Source organism: Bison bison, unplaced genomic scaffold, assembly GCF_000754665.1.
Source record: "Bison bison bison isolate TAMUID 2011002044 unplaced genomic scaffold, Bison_UMD1.0 scf7180017849657, whole genome shotgun sequence".
Taxonomy (NCBI): domain Eukaryota; kingdom Metazoa; phylum Chordata; class Mammalia; order Artiodactyla; family Bovidae; genus Bison; species Bison bison.
The window spans coordinates 32224-43685 of NW_011480230.1; the positions used below are offsets into that span (position 1 = coordinate 32224).

Below are 11462 nucleotides of genomic sequence, written 5' to 3' on the forward strand. Positions count from 1 at the left end.
GGAATCAGCAATCCAGGTATCGGGGGTCTTAGAACAGTGTGCCCGCTCAGAAGACCCTTTGGGACTCACAGCATTGGGGGATCCAGGAACTGAAGACGAGGACTGTGGGGCTCAGGGGAGGATCCAGGGATCCGAGACCTAGTTATTGCATTCTGGGGTCCCAAGAGATCTAGGGGCTGGCACATTTGGTCTCCCAAGACCCAGTGAGTGAGGATCCAGGGGTCTGGGAAATGGTGGTGGAGATCCAGGTAAAGGGGACAGTGCGGAATGTTTAGGATCTGGAATTTCCCATTCAGGTCCCTCTGTTTGGGGGCCGCCGTGCTTCTCAGCTCTACCTTGGGATCACTTGAAGGGCTTGTTAGGACAGACTGTGGTGGTGATGGGAGGAGGGGTGGTTCTGACTCATGCCTTTCTGGCAAGTCTCCAGGTGATGCTCCTTCTGTGAGTCTGGGGACCATACTAAGAGAACCCCTGGCCTGAGGGATCTGCCAGAGATGCAGTAACAGGAGATGGGAACATGGGCAGGGGCCGTGGCGCTAACCTGGCTCCGGCCATCTAGTGGGTGGGGGTCTGAGTCCAGGAGAATCCTGTGAGCTGGTGGGGAAGAGACTGGGGCTGCTAGAGTTAGGGATGGGGAGCAAGCTGGGATCTAGCAGGTGGGTGGAGGAAACAGCCCCAGCCTGGGAGGGCGCATGGGTAGGCTCTAAGGCTCTGGGGTCTGTTGGTAAAATAACAGGACCAGGTAGGAGGGGGAAATCCGGTCATGACAAGGCTTCTAGGGGGATCAAAGGAGGCAGGAGTGGGAGGTTCTGGGTATCTAGCTAGGAACATGGGGAGCTTTGGGCCCAGCCTGTGGAGTGGGGGAAGGGACTTTCAGCCAGGGGTGGGGTCCTCACCTCGGAGCTGCCTCCAGGTGACCGTGGGCTCCGGCCGCCCTACAGCCAGGCAAAGCAGGTTCACGTTGCTCCCCTCATTCACTGTCACAGGCGAAGAGATATTCACGATGCGGGCAGGGACTGCAGGCCGGAGGGAAGGTCAGTGAGAGGTGCTGTGGGTTCCCAGGACCCAGGATCTAGGCCTGGTCCCTCCTCCCTCAGACCAGGAGTCCAGACCCCCAGCTCCTCCTCCCTCAGACCCAGGGGTTCAGCTGACATTCCTGTCTCTCTGTAAGAATTCCTCTGTGTTTCCCCTTCCCTCTGGATCTGGCTCCTTCTCCAGTTGCTGGTCTTGTGTCTTCCTCACTCTTTCTCAGTCTCTCTCCACCTTCCTTCTCACGCGGTTTCTATTTTCTATCTTTGGGTCTAAATTCCTCCCTTCCCATCTCTATTTGTATTGATTAATATTATTATTTTCAGTTAATTTGTTTAGCTAATGCTTGTATGGTACTTACTGAGTGTAAGCTTACCCTGTTTTAAGTATTTCACAAAAATGAACCCATGAAACCCTCACTACTTCCCTCTGGGGTGCATGCATGCTTGCTCAGTCGCTTCAGTCCTGTCTGACTCTTTGTGACCCCGTGGACTGTAGCCCGCCAGGCTCCTCTGCCCATGGGATTGTCCACGCAAGAATGCTGGAGTAGGTTGCCATGCCCTCCTCCAGAGTATCTTTCTGACCCAGGGATGGAACTCTTGGCTCCCTCATCGCAGTCGGATTCTTTACCAACTGAGCCACCGGGGAAGCGAGATGTTGCTCTTTTCATCAATTCTAACACTTGGGGGTGTTCCCCGCCTCGACCCCGCCCCCTCTGAACAGTTCTCCAATCAGGGTGGCCTTATGAGGACGCCAGTGTTTAACTGGCAGGTTACACTCCCACCCCGTTTCTAGCAAGCAGAATAAAGTAAAGGTGTCCCTTCCAACGGATGACGTCTTGAATTTGATATATGACAGCGTCATCTCCATTTTGCAGATGAGGAGTCTGATCGTCCGGCTCGCTTTGGGTGCCTCAGCCCCTGGGTGGCAGCGGCAAGGTTGGAACCGGAGGATTTGGCTCGCAGGTCGGGGCTTGTCTAGAGCAGGGCTGAGCCGTCCCTGGCTTCCTGTCTCTCCACGTGCTCGCTGCCCTCCAAACTACCTCTGATGCCAGCCTCCCGCCCCCCCGCCATGGGTCTCTCCAGCCCCACCTCTCCCGCTCTGAGCATCCAGCCTCCGCACGTGCTGTTCTTTTTCCTGAAGGTCTCAGCTCAGACGTGATGTCTGGGAAACTGCCTCTCCTCGGAAAGACACCTCCAGAAAGGCAGGGCCAGCCTGCCTGGCTCATCTCTGTCCCTGGCCTGTGGAGCAGTGCCTGCACGCAGCAGGCACTCAAGAAACAGGGCTGAGCCAATGAACTCGGGGTCTTCCTCCAAGTGCCCCCCGGCCTGCGTATCTCTCCTGCCCTGGACGTTGTCTCTGACTTTCTCTCCCTCTGCCTGGCTGGAATCTGTGAGGGCAGGGAGTGTGTCTGTCTTCTCACGGGTGTCCCTGGGATTGACGAGGACACGAGTGTCCCCTCTCCCCAGCGCCCATCCCTGGCTCCCCCCTTCCCCACCAGGGCCCCAGCAGAGAGCTCACCATGGACGATGAGGTAGACCTGAGTGGTGTACGGCTGGTGGCGGGTCTGGAAGGAGCAGGTGTAGAGGCCCTCGTCGCCCAGCCCCACCTGGGTGATGAGGATGGAGAACTCCTCGGGAGTGTTGGTGAGCAGCCGCACCCTCGGGTCGCTGGTCCAGCGGTCGTTGCCCGCGTACAGGATGTTGGAGCGGTTCAGCCAGGCTACTCGGGTCACATGCTCATCAATGAAGCAGCTGGAGGGGAGGATGAGGGGAGGGCAGTTCTTCTCTCCCCTACCCCCGCCTGGCCCTCCAGGGTGACCCCTGTCAAGGGGGCTTGGAGGTGGAAAGAGGAAGGCTCGCTGCATCTCCAGTTCCCACGGCAGTCCTGGGAGGCAGCTGTGACTGTGCCCACTTTACAGGTGGGCAAACTGAGCTTCAGAGAGGGATAGTTGTAAGCCCAAGTGTACAATGGGATGACAGCTGATGGTTACTGAGTGACTGCTGTGTGTCAGAGAACCAAAAAGAGGGGGACAGACACCCCGGGGGAGAGGGACAGAGATACAGAATGACAAGCGACCCAGGAGAGCAGAGAGCTGGGGGAAGGTAACACCGGTTCTCATTAAACAGTCAGTGTGCTAAGCTCTCTAAGGTCAGCGTGTGTTGTTGTCGTTTAGTTCCTAAGTGGTGTCTGACTTTTTCGTTACCTCATGGACTGCAGCCTGCCAAGGCTCTTCCATCCATGGAATTTCCCAGGCAAGAATACTGGAGCAGGTTGCCATTCCCTTCTCCAGGGGATCTTCCCGACCCAGGCATTGAACCCAGGTCTCCTGCGTTGGCAGGTGGGTTCTTTACCACTGGGCCACCAGGGAAGCCCCCGGGGTATATGTACAGACTCTTGCATCCTCCTAACAACCTAGATGGTGGTCGTCGTTCCTCCACCCATTTGACAGATGGGCACACCGAGGCCCAGGGTGGGGCCGGGCCCAGAGTCTGGGCCCTGATGGCCTCTGTCCCGATGATGGGGGAGGTATGGGTGGGGCCTGCGGGTCAGGACAGTTCCCCACTTAAGGAGGACGAAGGGTCAGCACTTCTGCGTCCCCCTACCTGAGTGTGGCATTGTCGCCTTCACACACCGTGTAGTTGTCGGCAGGGGAGCTGAACTCCAGGCTCTGAGACAGCAGTCCTGTGGAAGGGAGGGTAGCTCAGCTGGGCAGGACCATGCTCATGGGTACACACACACACACACACACACACCCTGGCAGACACACACTTCCCACACCCACTGGCACACACATTCACTGATGTTTCCAAAGACGCTCACCGCAGACACACGCAACGTATCTTCCCACAAGCCCATGCTGACCCAGACAGGCTGGGACACACAAACCAAACACCTCCCGAGACACTGAGACAACACAGTCACAGCACATAAACACGTGTATATGCACACAGACACACATACATCAAAGCTCAAGCATACACTCACAGATGCTGTGTACAGATGTGTGCACACGCACACTCATAAACACAGAAATGCACAAGTGCAGATACACACAAAGCTGTGCACACACATACACACACAGACATGTGTAAACATGGCACACACATACATGTTCACAGTGAACACACACGGATTCAAGAGTACACACACACACATATCCACATACACGGGGGCACATACACATATTCACAGACCCACAAGTACACTCATATACACAGATGTATGTACAGATGTAACAGACAGGTACACACATGTACACACATTAATTCAGAAATACATGGAAAGACAGGCTACAGGCAGATACTCAACACTCACATGTGTGCACACAGACACCCAGACACGCAAACACCAGCACATACACAAACACGGATGTGTGCGAATATCCACGGACACACATGTATCACAGACGCCCAGGACGCCCTCTGGCGTGGTGTAGAGACCCCTGTGCCCGAGCCCATGCTCTGGCAGGCGCATGCCCACTCCTGCCTGACCACTCCAGTGCCCTGGCGCCTGGCAGAACCCCCGCCCCCACCCATTCATCTCTCCGTGGACCGTGGCCAGAGGCTGGACAGGGGCCAGGGAGCGGGGGCTGGGCCCGCGGAGGCGGCGGATGGAGACAGCACCAGGCGGGGGAGAGGAAGAGGCCGGGTGACCTTGGACGCCTGCGGAGGCTTGGCCCCGCTCAGGGCTGCCCCGGCCCCCCACCCTGGAATGAGGAACTGATTAATCTGATGAATTAATTGCCCGCGCCGCCCCAATGACTCCCGGAGGCCCTCTCCATCAGCAGCCCCTCTGGACGCGGCTGGGGCAGAGCCGGGGTGGTGGGCGCGCCAGGCCCCGGGATTTGGGGCCTGGGGCCTGCAGCCCTCACCCCCGGTTCACCCGCGCCGGAGTTGCTCTGGTCATTTGGTGAGCCCTGGAGAGAGGGAAGGGACTCGCCAGCCCTGAGCCTGGCAGAGAGGATGTGCCAGCACAGCCCTAGGAAGAGGAGGGGGCAGCCAGGGGACAGACAGACACACACACACAGTCACCAGGGCCCGGGAAAGAGTCAGCCCTGGGGACAGGAAACAGTCCCATCCACAACAAGCGGGTCCCACTGAGGGACAAAGGCGTACACACTTAGGCTGAGGCACACAGCCTGGGACACACCCCTGGGAGAAGGTCAGTTAGAAGAGACAGCTCTTTCCCAGAAGCACACGGGTCGGCCACCAGCCACGACACCCTGACCAGCCCCCCGACATAACCAGATGCACACGGTTACACACATGCAGCCCCACACACGCAGGTGCAAAGTCTACACACAGTTACAGCCCTGCCCAAAGACTCTCTCTCTCTCTCACACACACACACACACACAGGCTTCATCGGTCACAGTGACCTCCCAGCCTGAGGGCTACGCTCATCCCCACCGCAGACAGTCGTGCATGAAGCTACAGCCTGACACATGGACGGAGGCTCTCAAATACAAAGCGACCGCCCTGGGCCAAGAGTCGGGCACATGCAGCCATGCTGTCACCTACAATCAGATCACACACAGCCATGCACACACACACACGCACACCCCATAGATCTGTCATACTGGTCACACACATCCCAGACCAAGCTTGCGCCATCTCAGCACCGTTGACATCGGGAGCTGGATGATTCTTCATGGTGGGGCCACCCTGTGCAGTGTAGAATGTTTGAGAGCATCCCGGATTTGACTCCCCAGATGCCAGGAGCTCCCCCACCCCAACCAAAAATGCCGGCATCACCAGATGCCTCCTGGGAGCCAAAATCACCCTGCCCTCCCCGCAACCCCCAACTTCCCCAGCCCTCTGACAGCAACTGTCCCAGGTTCAAGGAGGCCCACCCCACGGCGGGGGTTGAAGAAGGAGCTGTCCAAGGTGCCCCCAAAGCCTCAGGGTAGAACCAAGGGCTCCTGAGCTCAGCCTCGGGCCCTGGGGTAGGGTGCGGACCTCACAGAAGAGGGCAGGATCTTAATCACATGTCCCAGGAGACAGAGAAACAGACAGAGAGACAGACAGACAGACACACACTGTTTGCCAGAGGAATCTTTCCAACACTCAGAGCGGCCTCCAGGACGAAGTTCCCGCCCCTCAGCCTGGCATCTAGGGCCCTGACATCTGTCTCCTGCCTCCTCTCCCCTAGTGCGACCCAACCCCACATTCCCCATTTTTCTTCCCCCTCTCTCCCTCCCACTATTCCCCATCAAAACGCTTCTCCTTCTCCAGGCACCTGGTATATGGGGCCTCTCGGAGGAGAGATGGCCCATCCGAGCCCACACAGCCTCTCGCTCTTTTCCCAGGGCTCCGTGGATCAGAAGCGTCTGCCTCCCCCACCTGCTCCTCCAGGGCAGGGCCCGGCTCAGACCATCTGCGTCCCCAGCACGCCCAGCTGGGCCCTGGCTGAGGGCAGTCTCGGGAGATGAGTGATGAAGTTATCTCAAGTGGGTCTTGGATGCCTGGTCTGTGTGTCTATAAATTCGGATGTCTGCCTGTCGGTCTCTTCCAGTTCCCAGACTCCAGGCTCAGGAGGACCCTGTGTGCTGTGTGACCTTGGGTAAGTCCCTTCCCCTCTCTGGGTGTCAGTAAATGGAGGAGAGGGTCAGGTTAGCCATCCCACCACCCTGTCTGTCGCTGGGCCGGGCCCCACCATCTGTCTGAGTCACAGTCGCCGTCCCTCCCTCTTAGTCTCAATCACCTGGACTGTCTAGGTCTGCTTTCCTCACCAGATGGGAGCCTCTCAGGGTGGGGCCTGGGTCTCCTCATCTGCAGCATCACCCTACCCACAGTCTATCCCATAGGCGGCCTCAGACATGCTTAATAGCTAAATAAACAAGCTAATGCACATGAGGTCCCCTCTGTAGGAATTCTGCTTGGAAAACGCTGAATCCTTACTCTTTCTCGTCCTCTTTTGTTTTCCCGCAATGCCTGCAGTACCTCCCTTAGAGCTCAGATCACACTGTGGTGACTGTCTGTCTCTCTCCCCTATCAGATTATAAGTTTCTTGAGGGCAGAGCCTGAGTCTGACTCAGGTTTGTGTCCCCAGGATCTCCCAGCACCAGGCCTGGTCTGGAAGGCCTTGGGAAAAATTTGCTGAATGAGTAAATGTAAATGGATGCCTGCAACATGCTGTGCCAACTTTTGAACTCCTATACATTCTTCAAAACCCCAGCTCAAATGCCCCCTCCTCCAGAAGTACTTCCCTGACTGTACAAGGTGGACAGTTCCCACTGTCTCTACTGAGTACCCTCTGATTCAGCTGTGACAGCATCCAGGTGTGTTTTCCCTTCCTGACCAGGAGTTCTCTGAAGGCCTGAAACTTGGTTGTGTCCCCCAAGTTGGACTTAGAGAACTGTTGGTAGGGGGGCTGGATATCTCTAGAGATTGGATAAGAAAGCCCTGAGGAGCCTGGGCTGATAGATCAAATGTCTGTCCCATCATTTCCTGACTGGGTGACCCCTGGCCAGTCTGAGCCTCAGTTTCCTCAACTGTAGAAAGGATAAAAATGGTATTTCTTCCCTCAGCAGGCTTTTTGTCAGGGATTCCATGAGAACATGCAAGCATAATGCTTAACTCAGTGCTTAGCAGGCAGAAATGCTTGCTGCTCTTAACAGCACCTTCTTTTTAAAGAAACATCTATTGTTATCGCAGGTTCGGCGTCGGTCCCCTGGGGGTGGGGGAAGGGCAGGGCGGGTCTGGGTTGTAGGTTGCTCTATGCCCAGCACCCACCCCTGAGTCCAGGACTCAGCATCTGTTCTGCTACTACTAAGCAAGCATAACCAGCCTGCTAAATGAATGGACTGGGGAGCCTGGCTGCCTAGGTTCAAATCCCAGCTGCACCACCGAGCTGCACAAGTTACTTCCTACAACAGAGACTCAGTTTTCCCACCTCTAAATGGGGCCCATCAGGGCCCATCATCATGCCTCAGTCACTGGCTTGAGGGGGAGAGGATGAAAGAAGGTCACCCAAGCAGGCTCCTGCTAGTTAAGTGCCTGCAAACAGCTCTATTTGTGTTGGCTGGTGGGATGGTTATGGGGCAGGGAGCAGCCTGGTGGTGGATCCAATTGTGATGGGAGGGACCATGTGGGTCTCTGCCATTCCAGACGAGTGACTCTCATATGCTGTGCTGTGCTGTGCTGTGCTAGGTCGCTTAAGTCATGTCCAACTCTTTGCAACCCTAGGGACTGTAGCCCGCCAGGCTTCTCTGTCCATGGGATTCTCCAGGCAAGAATAACGGAATGGATAGCCATGCCTTCCTCCAGGGAATCTTCCCGAACCAGGGATTGAACCAGTGTCTCTTAAGTCTCCCGCATTGCCAGGTGGGTTCTTTACCCACTGAGCCACCTGGGAAGCCCAAGAAAAGGCTAGTCTAACTGCCACTGCAGAGCCCCCAGACCCCTCTCCCTCTTGGCTGACCTCCCATATACTCCTTATCACTGATGTCCAATGTCTGTATGCTGAGCCTAGAGCCCTGGAACTCTCCACGTGCTGGCCGTTCCTTTCCACTGGTCCCTTGTGGCTCAGCTGGTAAAGAATCCGCCTGCGATGCAGGAGACCTGGGTTCGAACCCTGGGTTGGGAAGACTCCCTGGAGAAGGGAAAGGCTATCCAGTCCAGTATTCTGGCCTGGAGACACGACTGAGCGACTTTCACTTTCCCTTTCCCACTGCAGGGCCTTTGCTTCTGCTGTCCCCAGGGGATCTTTCCAAGGCTGACTCCTCCCCTCCTTTCAGTCTGAACTCCACTCAGCGGCTCAGATGTTACCTGAGCTCCCAAGGCCAACTCGCCTGCCTGCCGAGTCATTCTCATTTCCTCTGTGCTCATCACTCTCTAATATCACCTGTTTACTTTCTAGGTTTGGTTTTAGTTGGTGGATCTCTCTCCATCTCACTAGGATGTAAGCTCCAGGAGGTCAGGGACTCCACTGCTGTGTTTATAGATCCCCAGCGTTTAGAACAGCGACTGTGTACCTAGTAAATATGTGTTAAATGAGCTAACAAGGCAGCGCCCACAGTCTAGACAAGCTAGGTGCTTGGGGGACCCCCTAGAGAAGGGTCCCTATGCCTGAATTCACCCTTCCCCTGCTTCATGTAATATGGCAAAGGAACCACCCCCAAATCACCAGCTGCAGCTACTTTTCTAAGTGGATGTGTGGATGTGTGTTGGCATAAAGAATTTAGAGGGGAAAAAAGTAAAGACAGAGCAATATCTACAGATGCCAGGGAGGTAGAGTTGAGTGGAAAAAAGCCAGTAGCAGAGAAATGGCTTTACTTTGTTTCTATCTTGGGAGAAACATCAACAAACTAACCAATCCTTTACAGACGCTGAACTCTGCCTGTCTGACCCTGCAAGTGAGAGGCTCCTGGGGAGGCTGAGGACCCTGGCTCTCTCTTGAGACTGGAACGTGGGGGCGGAACGTGGCGGGGTTTGCTTTTATGCATTCTTGTAGTGGATGGTTCATTCGTATGCTCTCCTCCCCCCGTAATCTGGAAACCATCAAATGAATAAAAGAGAGGAGGAAATGCAATCTGGTATGACTTCCACCGGCTTTTTCTCAGCCTCAGCCGTCAAGCGGTGGTGGGTAGGTGGGGCTGTCTTTCCAACCCTCTAATCCTGTCTCAGCTCACCCGCCAGCCACTCTGCCCTCTGTCCCTCTGGTCGCAGTCCTCTAGTAGGGGACAAACGGCCCAGAGGTGGGAATGCACTTGACCCAGGTCACAGACCGTCTCCTGGTTCCACCAAGCTCCCAGCCCTGCATGTGTGAACAACAGTGATTTCTAGGGTTCTGAAGAGTCAAAGTAGAAGGCAAGTGGGAAGTGATCTTGAGAGTAAAGGAAGAGAGAGAAGAAAATGGAGAGGTGAAGGGAGAAGGCCAGAGACATTTCAAAGGACAAGGAGGAGAATGAGTGACCCGGGGTGGGACATGAGTTCCCAGAAGTGGATGAGGATCAAGGCACCGTGTGAGGGGCTGGAAAGAGACAGACACACACACACAGGGTGTGACGGGGACAAGCAGTTCCAGAGGCTGAACGGGCCAGGTATGGAATTGTGCTGAACCCAGCAGCGATGGAGAGCCAGCGACCCAGCCACGGAGACCAACGGGATGTTACCCCGAGACAGGGAGCCTCCGGAAATGGCCGAGACGTGAGAGAGATCGAGAGAGACAAGCGATAGAGACAGAGAGACACAGACAGGCAGGCAGAAAGTCAGACAGGGATTCAGACGGGCCAGGTGGGAGGGGCACCCAGACGCTTTGCACCAGGGAGGGGGTGATCACCCCCGCCCCCGGCGCCGCCCGCCAGCATCCCTTGTGACTCTGGCTGTCTGCAGGTGCGGCTCTGGGTCGGACCGGGCGCCGGTGTTTATGTGGCTGTGCCTGACCGGCGTTGTGTGGGTGGGAGGCTGAGAGCCGCTGTCTCGCGGTTGTCTCGCGGAGACTGTCGGGGGTTCTAGGATGTTCCCGACTGTGTGTCCCTGCCTCTGTGATTCTGGGTCAGGGCAGGGCCTGGGGGTGATTCTTCAGAAGCACTAAATGAACCCCGGCCCCTGCCTCCAGCCTCCTAGCTCTCCCCTCCCCTCCTTAGGGGGTCATCTCTTGGACCACCCCCAGGTCGCCTGCCTGCTGGGAGATACAAGGTCCAGCCATACATCTTCACTGCCAAGTTCACTACCCCCCAGCCTCTCCCCTACCATTCTTTCCTTCCAGCTCTACAAAAGACCAGCCCCCAGCTCCCCCCTCAACTAGGAAGACTGATATTAACCCTTTGACCCCGGGTTAACCCTTCCCTTCCCGCGGTCCTCAGTCACCCTCTGTCCTGCCCAGAACCCAAATATTCAGCCAGGGCTTTCCACATCTGGAGTCCCCAGCCCAGCACCCCAACTTCTTGGATCTTCAGCCCCATCTCCCCTTACACATAAATGCAATCCTCCACATACTAACACTTTCTCCCAACCTAGACGACCCAGCTGGGGAATTTCAGTCCCTTCCCAGCTGAGAGCCCAGCCCCACCCCCTTCTTTTGCCGCCCCGGGACGGAGGTCTCTGGACACCCCTGCCCCCATCTCTTACTGACCCTGGGAACCTGGGAAGACCCCCAACCTTCCCCCAGAAACGCCGACCCCAGCCCGCAGGCCGGGACCCTCTGGGGACCCTCCCAGGCAGAGATGAAGACCCCCGACGGGGCATCCCTCTGCCTAACCCCCACCAACTCAGTTCAGAGATCCTGCCCGGGGACCTTTACTTAGCGTCAGATCTCCCCGCGACGATCCCGAGCCGCAGACTCCCGCCCCCAGGCCGGGACCAGGTGTCCGCGACCCTCTCACCGACCCGGAGAAGCAGACCTCCGCCCCTAGGCCCAGGCTCGGGCCCCAGGACGCGGACCCCTGCCCCCGGGCATGGAGCCAGACGTCCGAGGACCCCTCTCCC

The 11462-nt window shown here is 56.7% G+C and overlaps 1 protein-coding gene across 1 annotated transcript in view; it reads right to left on the minus strand.

The window, feature by feature from the left end:
• Positions 1-11462, minus strand: part of IGLON5 (IgLON family member 5) — a 27861-nt gene that overhangs the window by 2962 nt on the left and 13437 nt on the right. The window contains exons 6-8 of the mRNA XM_010847579.1: positions 3636-3732; positions 2551-2783; positions 897-1016 (exon numbers count right to left, since the gene is read on the minus strand). Of these exons, the coding sequence (XP_010845881.1) occupies positions 897-1016; positions 2551-2783; positions 3636-3732 (450 nt within the window). The remainder of the gene's footprint in view (positions 1-896; positions 1017-2550; positions 2784-3635; positions 3733-11462) is intronic.